The following is a 12644-nucleotide window of genomic DNA, read 5'->3' as shown; positions in this document are numbered from 1 at the left end:
CCTTTTCCAACTCTGTGGCTGCATTTTAGACACAACGTCCTCAACGAGAGGAGGGCTTGGGGAGACAATACATTAGGCACTTGAAATTCTGCAGCTTACCGAAGGGTCTACTTGATCGTTGGTTACACCCCGGAGAACAATTCTTAGTGAGTGTTTCATGAATGGTGCTAAGTAGAGAAGGCTTTCCAAGTAATACCCAATACTGCGACTGGGGCTACAGTCATGTTCCAATGAACCCCCGTAGAGCAAGCCAGGCTGATAATACAAAGTAGTACCTTTTAAAGAGCAAGAAAAATATCCTCAGCATTAGTTGTTTATGACTATAATAATATAAACATAAACCAGATATCTGCCTTGCCTAGCACTTGATATCCATTATCTGCAAGTGATTCCTACATACACATGGTTAAGGACTTCCTTTGCGACCCTTCAAACCAAAGCAACTGTTAACTCTGTATGACCAGACCAGGTGTGGGTGGGGTACACGGACAATGGGGATCAGGACCATGATGCACAGGGAGAGGGGATTTAATTCTTTCTCCACACACTGTGGTCCAAATAAAAACATTTAGCCTGGAGAACAGAAAAGTAGAAGGGGACGTGACAGTGGTCTTCAAATATTTGTCATGCACAAGATGAAGCAGACTTGTTCTCTATCGTTCCAAAGAGCAGGATTAGAACCAATGTGTGGAAAGTGCCAGGAAGCAGATTTTAGGTCAAGAGCTGTTCAACAATGCAACAGACTGCTTCAGGAAGTGGTGGAGCCTCCTTTGCTGAAGGTACTTAAGAGACTGGACAGCCATCTCTCAGACATGCTGTAGATCAGTGGTTCCCAAACATTTCCCCCATGGACCACTTGAAATAGCTGTGGATCTTGGCAGACCACTTATTGATTTTTCTGCCTGCTACAGCAATTGTAATGTGCTGTGCTAGATGCTGTATGATTTTTAATTGTATTTTTGCAGACACAGCTCACAGACCAGTTTGGGAACCCCTGCTATAGATGAATCCTGCAATCCAAATACTGCAGTCTGCAGGGGATTAGACTAGATGACCTCCAAGATCCCTTCCAACTCTATGATTATATGTTCCTCCACCAAACGCCACCCCACAAAGCTGATATTTGCCCTGGGAGGGAAGCTGCCATTCATTACTTATCAATCAGTGTTTTATTCATCATTGTGAGCTGAATTTCCAGGCACCTCTTCACAATGGCTAGTGCCATTGCCTGAAGGCAGGGCTTGTGAAGCTCAACGATTATTCTCAGGGGCAATACAACGATGGGGCAACAGTCATATGTATCAACGTGCATGTGTAAATATCATGAGCTGAGAGAAAACCCTTGGAAACCAAATAACCTTTTCTGAATAGTCCTGGGGGCAAAAAAATACAAACAGCCACTTCCAAATTGAGTCACCAAAGGAGCTTGCCCTCCTCTATCTAACTACTTGCTTTCCTTTCAGAGACAGTAATTACTTTTTTCTATTTGTGTTGGTATTTTTCCCCAGCAGTGTGGAATAAAGATGGCTTTTCCAACACAAAATACCAGACAAACTAAGTTTCTACCTGGCCCTTAAATTGACTAGATTTGATCATTTTCAGCAAGTGCCTCTTTATCAAGCTGCAGGTGTACAGAAAATAAGAGCAAACATATACATAAGATCTGCCACACATTCCTGTGCCCTGCTATGAACAATCCTAGAATGAAATTCAAACTGAAACAATTCCATTTAATTCCGTTTCCTCTCCTTTTCGAGTATCCCCTGGGTCAAATTTGAGCTTGTAAGCTTCTCAGGGCACGGCCAATCTCTCCTGCACTCTGTAAAGCACCATGCACAATGATGGTGCCAAGTAGATAATAATTACCTGTTTGGTTTATTTCAATCCTAGAGCCATTGGTTAGTTTGTCAATCAGCCTTATAAAGTTTGCTTCAAAATCTGCCAGAGAAACGCAAAGCATATTAGATTCTTAGCATTCTGTCACTATTCCAAGAACCATGGCAACCTTAACGAAATCCAACACATGCAATCAAAATCTTTCCTTCATTTAACTCTTTAAACAGTTTGTCAACAGTGCAGTTAAAGTAGATGGAGAGAGCAACATTTATTCCTGTCTGATAACTGAGGAAACCACAGGAATAAGAATTTGCTCCCAATGAACTCAAGGCTATAATCCCACACAAACAGTTGGATGCCAGTCCCATTACACACAGTGAGACTTTCTTTCAAGTAAACATGCATAGGACTGGGCTGCAAGCCACATCCTCAGTGTTATGGAAGAAGGGTGTGCACGCGTGCGTGCATATATACCAGTATCACCAAATGTGTGCATGCACACACACAATCTACAAACAAAAATACAAACCGATTTAATGTTTCTCATAAAAAAGAGTTCATTACATTATGTTGTGTATGCCCAAAAATTTTTTGACCCCGCATGACAACCGGGGGGGGGGGGGACTCTGGGCAAGAGTGTGCAAAGTGTGCTTGAGGAAAGAACACTTCCCTGGATCAAAAGGAACGCTGAAGAACATTTTATCCACCAAATTCAAGAGAAATTATCACTATTGGACCAGCAGCACCAGTTGGAACCACTCAGCTGGGCAAGTGAACTGTTCGCCAGCCCTGTCTGCATGCTGCTACTCTCCTGGAACCCTCCCTCCGTCTCTGCCTGATAATACTGGCCTTTACACCAACGGAGGAGAGAAAACATTTTACTTCAGAGCTGAAGAAATCGCTTACTGTGTCCAGCATTTGGCATTTTTGAAGAACTGGCGGCTGCTTATATTTTTGTTGATATTTCACTGTACCCAAAATGTTTTTCATGTCTTAAGGTCTGATAGTGCATTTTATGATGCATTTTAAATGTTATCAAAGTGAATACTCCGTTTGGATTGTTATACTCTGTTTGAATAATCGTTGTACTGTTACTGTAATGTTATACTGATATGCATTTTTTTCTTTTGTGTTGTGAGCCACTTTGGGCACATTTGAGTGGAAAAGCGGCATACAAATGGAATGAATGAATGAACAAACCACGACCAAAGAAGCTGGAAATTGAGCACTGCTAAAGAAAGAGTGCCAGTGATCTGGAAGTAGCTAATTGATTAACTGGAACATCAGCTTTCATTTTGGACCAAAATCATCCCACTTCCAAATTACTAGTACTACTCTCCTTATCAGTCTTATTCACCTATTACAGTGAATCCTCTACTCAAGCTGATCCCCCAAACCACAAAACATTGGTTTCCCTTTTTAAAAAAACAAAAAAGCAAAACACATGCTCCTTAATTGGAAAACAGACCAGGACAGGTAAACTCTTGTTGAATAGCTCTAATGCCCAACATCCTTTCTCCCACTGTGTATTTTTATAGGCATTTTATCACGCTTTGGCTGCAATCCTTTAATATGGGGAAGGGGAACCTGTGGCCCCCCCAATTTTGTTGGACTCCAACTCCTATCATCCATGGTCATTGGCCATGCTATCTGGTGTTGATAGGGACTGGACTTTAACAACATCTGGAGGACCACATGTTCCCCATACCTGCTACACCCATGTACTTGTGATTAAGTCCCATTAAACTCAGTAGGACTGGCTTTTTGAGTAGACATGGTGTTTGCCTCTTAGGGAGACCAGAGGCAAAGGACAATAAGCCTCCTGAACTATTTGTGTCATGCTTGAAGCTGTTTACAACCATAATTAAAGTTACAGCATCCCTATTAATACAAAGTCTCAAACAAGTAAAGATATCCTAAAAGTGCAGCAATTTCTGTACCAACCCAACTGATTTTAGCTCCCAAGCGCCTTTCTGATGAAAGATGTGATTTATGAACTTCCTGCACTTTTGGGATCACCACCAAAAGAGGCCCTTTACCTTTAATTGTGGTGAAGAACGGAATTTCAGCAGTTGCAGTTTCTCATCCCTGTATGATGAAAGTACCTGTTCTACATTACTTTTTTAAAAGTATGCAAATCCTGTCTTCCTTTGCCTCTACTCACCCTATATTCTCCACTCTTCAAAAGGACAATAGCTGCCCTGGGATCCTACTGGGAGAAAGGGCGGGATATAAATCTAATAAATGATAAATAAATAACATGGAATAGAAGTGGAAAAGGCGCCCCTAAAATCTTATTTAAAAAGCACAGGGACTCAGGATCGGGATGGATATTTTCCAGTTAAAACCATCTTATCCAAAATGGAGGGTGGGAGGATGTTGGTAAGTTGTGAAAGCTTTGGAAGCAGGTGACCCCTTGCAGTGAGCACTATGAACAACATAGCAGAAGCAGGCAAGAAAATTCTGTTTTGAGATAAAGTCTTAGACCCTACAGTTTAGCCCAAAAATTCCAACACCAAGAAGGAAATTTATGGGATATGGGCATAAGAGTACATTCATTCATTCATCATTGGCGATCACTCATGGCCGAGTAAGATTGTCTTCCAGGGTAAGGTCTTTAACAGTGGGTCTGTAAGTGACTGTGGAGGCAAATTCTGGATCCACACAGCCTCCCACAGTGAGGACATAGGTTTCCAGATGGAAGATGGTCATGATGAGGATTTGCTTGACGTGCCTTCTGCTTAGCTCGTTTGTCCCTTTTGCCCTGTACTCGTGCTTCTTCAAAGTCCACAGCACCTTTGATAATGGCCGACCTCCAATTGGGACGCTCATGGGCCAAGGCTTCCCAGTTCTCGGTGCTTATGTTACATTTTTTTAGATTAGCTTTGAGAACATCTTTAAACCTCTTTCGCTGTCCACCGATATTCCATTTTCCATCCTTAAGTTGGGAGTAAAGTAGCTGCTTTGGAAGACGGTGATCAGGCATTCGAACAACATGGCCGGTCCAGCGAAGTTGATGTTGGAGGATCATTGTTTCAACACTGGTAGTCTTTGCTTCTTCCAATACACTAACATTAGTCCGCCTATCTTCCCAAGTAATTTGCAGAATTTTCCGGAGGCAACGTTGGTGGAATCTTTCAAGAAGTTGGGAGTGGCGTTTATAGATGGCCCATGTTTCACAGGTGTATAGTAAGGTCGGTAGTACAATGGCTTTGTAAATAAGCATTTTGGTCACCCTGCGAATATCCCGATCCTCAAACACTCTACGCTGCATTCGGGAGAATGCGGCACTCTCAGAGCTCAGATGATGCTGAATTTCAGCGTCGATGTCAGCTTTTACAGAGATGGCTGCCAAGATAAGAAAAGTGATTGACATTCTCCAGCATCGCACCATTAAGCTGGATTGATGGTGCTACAGAGGGATTGGTTTGCACTTGCTGATGAAGCACTTTGGCTTTTTTGATGTGAACCGAGAGGCCAAGGTTTTCATATGCTTCTGCAAAGACATTTAGGATAGTTTGAAGATCTTCCTCTGAATGTGCGGAGACTACATTATCATCGGCATATTGAAGTTCTAAGACAGAAGTTGTAATTACCTTACTTTTTGCTTTCAGCCTACTGAGATTAAAAAGCTTTCCATCTGTTCGATATGTGATTTCCACGCCAGTGGGAAGTTTCCCCTCAACAAGGTGTAGAATCACAGCGATGAAAGTAGCAAATAAGGTCGGAGCAATGACACATCCGTTTGACGCCTGATCCCACTTTGAAAGCCATTGTTATCCAAAATTGTTGCCATTATGTTGTCATGGAGGAGTCGCAAAATATTCACAAATTTATCAGGGCATCCAATTTTCAGAAGGATGGTCCAGAGAACAGTTCAATTTACAGTATCAAAGGCCTAAGTCAGATCAATAAATGCCATATACAGAGGTCGGTTTTGCTCCCTGCATTTTTCTTGAAGCTGTCGTGCAGTGAAGATCATGTGCACTGTCCCCCTGGAAGGGTGGAAACCCTTTTGGAATTCAGGGAGGATGTCTTCCGAGATAGGTAGGAGGCGATTTGCAAGGATTTTACCTGCGGTAGCTAGAAAAAAAATGCCTTGGTAGTTCCCACAATCTGTTTTATCGCCCTTCTTGAAAAGAGTGATAATTATGGCATCCCTAAAGTCTTCCGGGATCTCCTCCCTCGTCCAGATTTTTCCGATGAGCTTATGAAGTTGTTGTGTAAGTTCAGGCCCACCTTCTTTGAAGACTTCAGCAGGAATCCCATCAGGTCCACTATGTATATAAGAGTACACCTACCTGGAGTTGAGTAATTAATTTAAAATTAACCATGAGCAGTGCCCAGTTAATTTTTTTTAACCATTATATACGTTTTTCACAATAATTATAACACAATGCATTATTTAACAAACTGGTCTACTTTGAAAATGCTGATGATCATTTGTATTAGCAATGGCTACAGCAATTTGCAACTGTAATCTTTACCTCAAATTACCCTATTCAGGTGTTCAGGTGATGAGAGGGAGAGCGCACTAACTCCGTTCTGTCACACTCTATGAACTGGAGGAATAATGTCTGAAGTGGAGAGCCTACACACAAATAGAACAGGCTCCCAGCTTTGAAAGTTCTCTCTTCAACTTGGGGAGTGCTACATGGACAACATTTTTGGGGGGCGGGAGAGCTAGCATGCTTGTCCCTATTGTTCCTCACTGTGTGGGGGATTTAGAACGCCTGTATTGTTGCACATTGTTAAGTGCCATTGGTTCTCCACTCTGAAAGGATGAGGATACCTCCTCTGACTAAGTTTTCCAAAGAGATATTTAAAAACAACAACAATCTTGAATTCCAAGTCTTTGTCTGAACTACCAAAGATTAAATCGAGCCACATTTGACTCATCCCGTATAGAATCTCAATGGGGCCTGTTGAGCATGAAGTGGCAGATTACCTGAACAAGAAATATTCTATTCCAAGTCTGTACAACATAAGGCCCGTGGGCCTCCCTGGCTACATACAATCTCTGAGGGAATTCCAAATATTTGTGACCATTCCACATCCTTTTGTGGAAATATTAAAGAACCATCAAAGCCCATTTGAAGATAGGAAATTGTTGTGCCACCATGTCTACGTTGCTCTAGCTCTCCATAGATTCAGAGGTGGAGAGAACATCACCTTTTTCAGCCTGTTGCAGCCAGCTGCTGTGGCATCCAAAACTCCCTTGGTCTGTGAACTGCAGTGAAAAAGAAAGTCTTATGTGCTGTTGCCCCTGAATTCAGCAAAAGATTGGGTGGGCTTAAGTGAAGGTGGGGAAAAAAGGGAACAATGATGGCACGCAGGGAGATTTTGTGGGACGAGGGAAGAGATAAGAGAGATGGGAGACTGTGGGGTGGAGAAACAGGAAAGGAGGGGTGAGGAAGATAGATGGGAAAGAACACTATGGAGAATAGGAGGGTGGATTAACAGAGAGGGAGGAGTTTGGAGGGATCTGTGGTAGGACAAAGATAGAAAACATGTTAGGGGGTGGAGGAGGAAAAACCAAAGGAATTAACAAAAAAATGCATTCAAAAGAAAACATGGTTGAAATGGAGAAAAATGCTTTTCTGTGTTAGTGGAGCAACATAGCCATCCTAAATTTCTAAATATGTAAAAGTGCCCTCAGAGTCAGCATCTCTGTTCTGTTTTCTTGTTTCCAACCAGTATGACAAAGCCAAGCAAGATAAAGCTGGGAGATTTGACAAATTCAAGGAAGATAAGGCTATTAATGGATACTAGCCATGATGCCTACATGTAAGCTCCAAGTTCAGCTGTCAGTATGTCACTGAATACCAACTGCTGGGTAGCAACAACCAGAGAAAGCAACTGCCCTCATGACCTGCTTGTGGCCAGGATACTGAGCTAAATAAGCCCTTGATCAGATTCAGGAGAACTGTCCTTATGATCTTATGTTTATATTCTGCCCCACTCCCACCCCTTTCCTCCAAGACATTCAGACTGCCATACACGAGATCAGCCCATTTTATCCTCAAAACAAAGAAGCCTACAGGTAAGGTCTGAGATATCCCAACCAGTCCAAGGCCAGTCAGTGAGTCTAATGGATGAGGAAGAATTTGAAGCCATGTCTCCCCAATGTAATCTGTTCACTGTACATCATACTAGCTCTGAGACAGATGCAACTAAGACTGCAGTCCTAACCTCACTTACCTGGGAGTAACCTCTACTGAATTCACAGGCCTTACTTCCAAGCATACATGGTTAGGATTGTCCTATATAATAAGGGGACATGGGGTAAGTATAACTTCACCTGGTATCGTGCTGAAGTACCTGGAGATGTATCTTCATACATCTCTGCAATGAAGCTATCGGGGCACCTTGTGAGGCAGCTGTATTCTCCAGATCATGACAAAATATTCTGTGTTGGTGAACAGAATCACCCTTCAGGCAACAACAAAGTGACTAGTTGACAATTCTTGACTGAGGAAGAAGCATCCAAAACAACCTGAAAGATGCTTGGACTTACCTCCAAAGTCAAGATGTGTAGGACTGTGCTTCATGGCTGTAATCCTATGCACACTTACCTGTGAGTAAGCTCCACTGTCCAGAGCAGGACTTACTTATGAGTAAACATGAGAAATACATTGCACATCCATCCTAAATGGTCCACATGCTACTCAGTGTGGAGGATTCTCAATGTTATGGGGAAAGTCTAGAGTAAGATTAATCAAAGAAAGGCCATAAGTGCAAAACATAGTTTTCATGCAAAAACAGACTAGGAAAGATTCCCGCCCAAAGCCTTGGAAAGCAGCTTCAAGTCAGGGTAGTCAGCACTGAACTTGAAGGATCAGTAACCTGACGCAATATAAAGCAGCTTCCTATATTGCTAATAAAAGATTGCCTTTCACTTTCCAAGGGAAAAAAGTTTCAATTCTTTAAAGAAGTAGCTGTGTCATTCCCGTTTGGCTTGGATAAATGTTAGGTGTTTTCATCTGAGTCAATCTGTTCCACCATCAAGACTGACTAAAATAAAGCCCCTCTGTGGAGATCACATCGAGCTATGGTCTGCTGCTATAGGAATTCTCCAGGGAGATGATTATTATTTTTTGAAAGGTTTTTTTTAAAGCACTCTCTCTGAGAGGTAGATGCACAAACTGGAACGCGTGGACCCAGCATTTGCAGAGAACTCTTGGCTTTCTAGTTAGTCAGATTCCTATCAAGGGGTGGCCTGAAGCCACGTCGGCTACACCCCCAACATCAGCACACAAACCCCCTTGCAGGTGTGGCATTCTTCTTGTGTTAGTGGAAGTAGGCGACAACACAGCTACACTCTTTCATCGCTCAGCCTAACACTAACAAAATTAAGCGACGTGGTGTCTGTCTCACAGAAGATTCTATCCTCTTCACGCTCATTCCAGGTTTGCTGCTGTTGCCGCTGCCGCCGCCGCCGCCGCCGCCGCCTCCATAGGAATTCACCCACCAGCCTCTCCTCCTTTCACCATGCAAGCTTCCAACACCCACTCTCTGCAGCGCCTCCCTCCTTGCCTGCCAACGGCCACCCCAAAACCACTTCCATGGATGCGCCCGACAGCGCGAAGGAAACAAACCTCTGAGGCCGGGGTTGTCATCCTTGGCCCTGATCTTGCGGATTTTCACTGGCCGACCGCTTAGCGTGGAAAGCACCAACCTCTGCCGCAAAAAGTTGCACCCAACATAGCTGAGGGAGTGAGGCTGACTCGCCATGTTGCTGCTCTGCGCTTCGGCAACCACTCCAGCCTTAGCCCTTAGCTACCTGGGTGGCCAGGTAGGCAGGCAAGCCACCTTGTTATTATGATCAGAGTAACACGGCCACTGTTGTCCCGCAGTGTCCAGCGCGCGTCCACGTGGTTTGGAACAGGAAGATAGAACGCTCAGCCACTGGCGGGGTCAAAGGGGAAAGGGGCGGGATTTGCGGAAGAGGCGCTAATTTGGCAGAAGGCTGCCGAAGAGTGGAGTTACGATAGTGTTGCAAAGACATCGTGAAAGACAAGATTCACGTGAGGAGATCAGTACTCAGTACACTGAAAAGTGCTATGGAAAAAACCTAGCAACATAACAAGCAACTGCAACAGATTAATTCCGCACGTGCATGCGTTTGATGCTGTAGTCTAAGAAAGGTTATGCCGCAAAAACTTTCAATCTTTAAGGTGCGACACGACTTTTTTAGAGGTTTTAGCTGCAGGGAGACACAAATGCAGATGTTTGGATGCAAATGCAGATACAAGGGTGACTGCACAAATATTCGGAGGGGGGCAAGATCTATGAATTGTTACTAAAGGAGTTGGTAGTCCACACCACCCACCATTACCTGATGCTGAAGAGAAGGAATGAGAAACAATGATGGACTGTGCGTGTTGATAATTTACTGTATTGTATGGAACTATACATTTCAGAACTAATTTCTAACAAATTCCTATATTTGCAATATAAATATCTGCATTATATCCAGCCTTTCCTGTGGTTGAAGTTGTACAGTACTGCTAGCTGCCTCAGTATTTTCAGTTGAGATGTTCTCATGCCCTCCCTGTACCTGCATATTGCCAGTTTCTTTTGAGGCAGGCAGGTTGGGTGCTACTTGAATGAGGGTAGCACCTTCAGCATATATCTCAGGCTCACTATCTTCTGCTTTTTGAAGTAGTTGCCAATATCTATAGCTAAATATAATAAAAACAGCTCTGCTGCTTTGTTTTCCAGCAAGCTTGTATAGAAAACTCATGCCTTTTTTTTCCAGCCATAAACTAATCACGGTTCTATTGCCAAAGAAAAGAATTTGCACTACACATTTCTTGAGAACCTTGCCAGCACTTTTGGTTTCTATTTTGCTGGATTACTTTTTGTTTCTGTTCTGCTGCTGTTGTCCTTTTGACCCTACCACAAGCTCCAGCTCAGCCATTTTTAAAGCAAACCCAACCCTCTCTACATAAAATTAAAGAAAACAGTAAACATTGGGCATTTATTCACACTTTGCTGGAGAAGGAGAAAGGCCTACAATCAGAGCAAGGAAGGCCTTGGAAGGGTTCAAATCGGGAGGGTGAGAAAGTAATTGCTATTATTACACGAGGGGTCAGTGTAGGGTAGGTTACTGTTAAGGCCAACTCTAGCAGGAGGAACTTGCCATGCACCTGGAGATGGAGACTGCAAGGGAGATCAGTGCAGGCTTGTTATTTAATTAGCTGCTAGGATAAGATGTTCAATAAATAAAGAAGTTAGCAGCATGTTTAAGGCTGAAATCCAATACACACTGGAGTAAGTCCCATTGAACCCAATAGATCTTATTTCTGAGTAGACATATATTGGATTGCATCCTAAGGCTGTTTCCAAATTTCAAAAGGCCAATATACTACAGTAAGGAAAGTCTGGAGGCTATTGCAAGAAGGCCCATTACTTTAAAAAGCCATACTGAAACTAAGATCATATTCATCCAAGATTATATTGCACCGGGTTTATATTATCACCGGGTTACATTATTTCTAGAGTGTTGAAATCTTTAAAATTTGTCTCAGGCAAAATGTGCATATGGATTGTGTGGAAAGTGCTTCAACACAAGTACTTCAATGTGCTGCAGATTGCTTAATGTTGGGTCATTTTGCACATGACGATAGATTGGTCCATGTGGTCCATGTGGTGACATGCCTCGTTGCACCTGCCTGAAACCTCTGCCACATACAAGCATTTTTCTGGGGCAATAGTGTCACCTGCATAACAGAGAAAATCAACATTGAAGACCATCTTATGCTAGCAGTTCTGCTGCATATGCACCATACTTTTAAAGAACATTTAAGGCAGTGCCTTCCCTCCAAGAAGCCTGGGAACTAGAGTATTTTAAGGGTTCTGAAAATTGCGGTTCTGTGAGGGGCAAACTACTGTTCCCAGGATTCTTTCAGGGAAGCCATGAGTTTTAAATGAGCTTTAATCTCAATCAGTTCTGACTAGGGTTGCCAGGCTCAGGGCCTGAGACTGATCCTGTATCTTTAGGAGAAGAGAAAATCAGCCAAGTGTAGGTGTTATTGCAACACTATAATGGGAAAAACCACAAGGTGGAATTCTCTCTTCCCCTTCCACAACTTTTAACACCTAATTCCATTCTATCTTTGATGCAAAACAGGTCTGTGGCTAGGCAGCACTTGGATCAAGAAGATCCCATTTATATACCCTGCCCTTCCTGGATCTCAGTCAGGCCCTGATATGAGCAGGTGTCTCCATGTGCTTCCCCCACCTCCAGAGTAGCCTCACATGTAGCTATCCAAACACTTTGGCAACAGTTCTGAAGTTCCTACCTGGTTCTCAGTCTCCTCTGCTCCTGATGCCTTGGAAGAGATGAGGAAGCATCTGAGAACTGGCCAGGAACCCAGACAGCTGGTGTGGGACTTCCAGTCCTGGGGAAGTCCAGATCTGATGGCTCCTCATTGGAAATGTGGAGATCTGGTGGAGGGTCCTGCTCCTCATCTGAGGAGACCTCAGATTCCAAGTCTGGGCAGGGCTGAACCTTGACAACTGAGCTGCTCTGGCTGCATACACACCATAACATTTAAAGCACATTATTTCCCCCAAATAATCCTGGAAACTGAATGCTGGGAATTGTAGCTCTATGAGGGGTAAACTACTGTTAAAAAAGTACAGTTGGTGGTCAAAGAACAGTTGATAGTAGAGGAAAAAAAGGGTTTACTGAAAAACCATAAATATGATACACCAAAAATTATGAACATTATTGTATTTTCTTTTTATTTCTTTCTTCATAAAAAACTTTCTTCTTCATAAAACAGCCCAACGCGTTTCGG

At 43.1% G+C, this 12644-nt stretch overlaps 1 protein-coding gene across 2 annotated transcripts in view; it reads right to left on the bottom strand.

Moving 5' to 3' along the window:
* Positions 1-9774, bottom strand: part of RCL1 (RNA terminal phosphate cyclase like 1) — a 36462-nt gene extending 26688 nt beyond the window's left edge. Inside the window, exons 1-3 of one of the 2 annotated variants that reach the window (XM_061629313.1) lie at positions 9435-9774; positions 1867-1938; positions 100-275 (exon numbers count right to left, since the gene is read on the bottom strand). In XM_061629313.1, coding sequence (XP_061485297.1) covers positions 100-275; positions 1867-1938; positions 9435-9570 — 384 coding nt within the window. In that variant the 5' untranslated portion in view covers positions 9571-9774. The remainder of the gene's footprint in view (positions 1-99; positions 276-1866; positions 1939-9434) is intronic. The other variant, XM_061629317.1, reaches the window with a different exon arrangement.
* Positions 9775-12644: the final 2870 nt, after the last annotated feature.

Source organism: Rhineura floridana, chromosome 1 (assembly GCF_030035675.1).
Source record: "Rhineura floridana isolate rRhiFlo1 chromosome 1, rRhiFlo1.hap2, whole genome shotgun sequence".
NCBI classification, from domain to species: Eukaryota; Metazoa; Chordata; class Lepidosauria; order Squamata; family Rhineuridae; genus Rhineura; species Rhineura floridana.
Note: the sequence above shows the minus strand (reverse complement) of the source record. Positions and strands in the feature narration are given on the sequence as shown.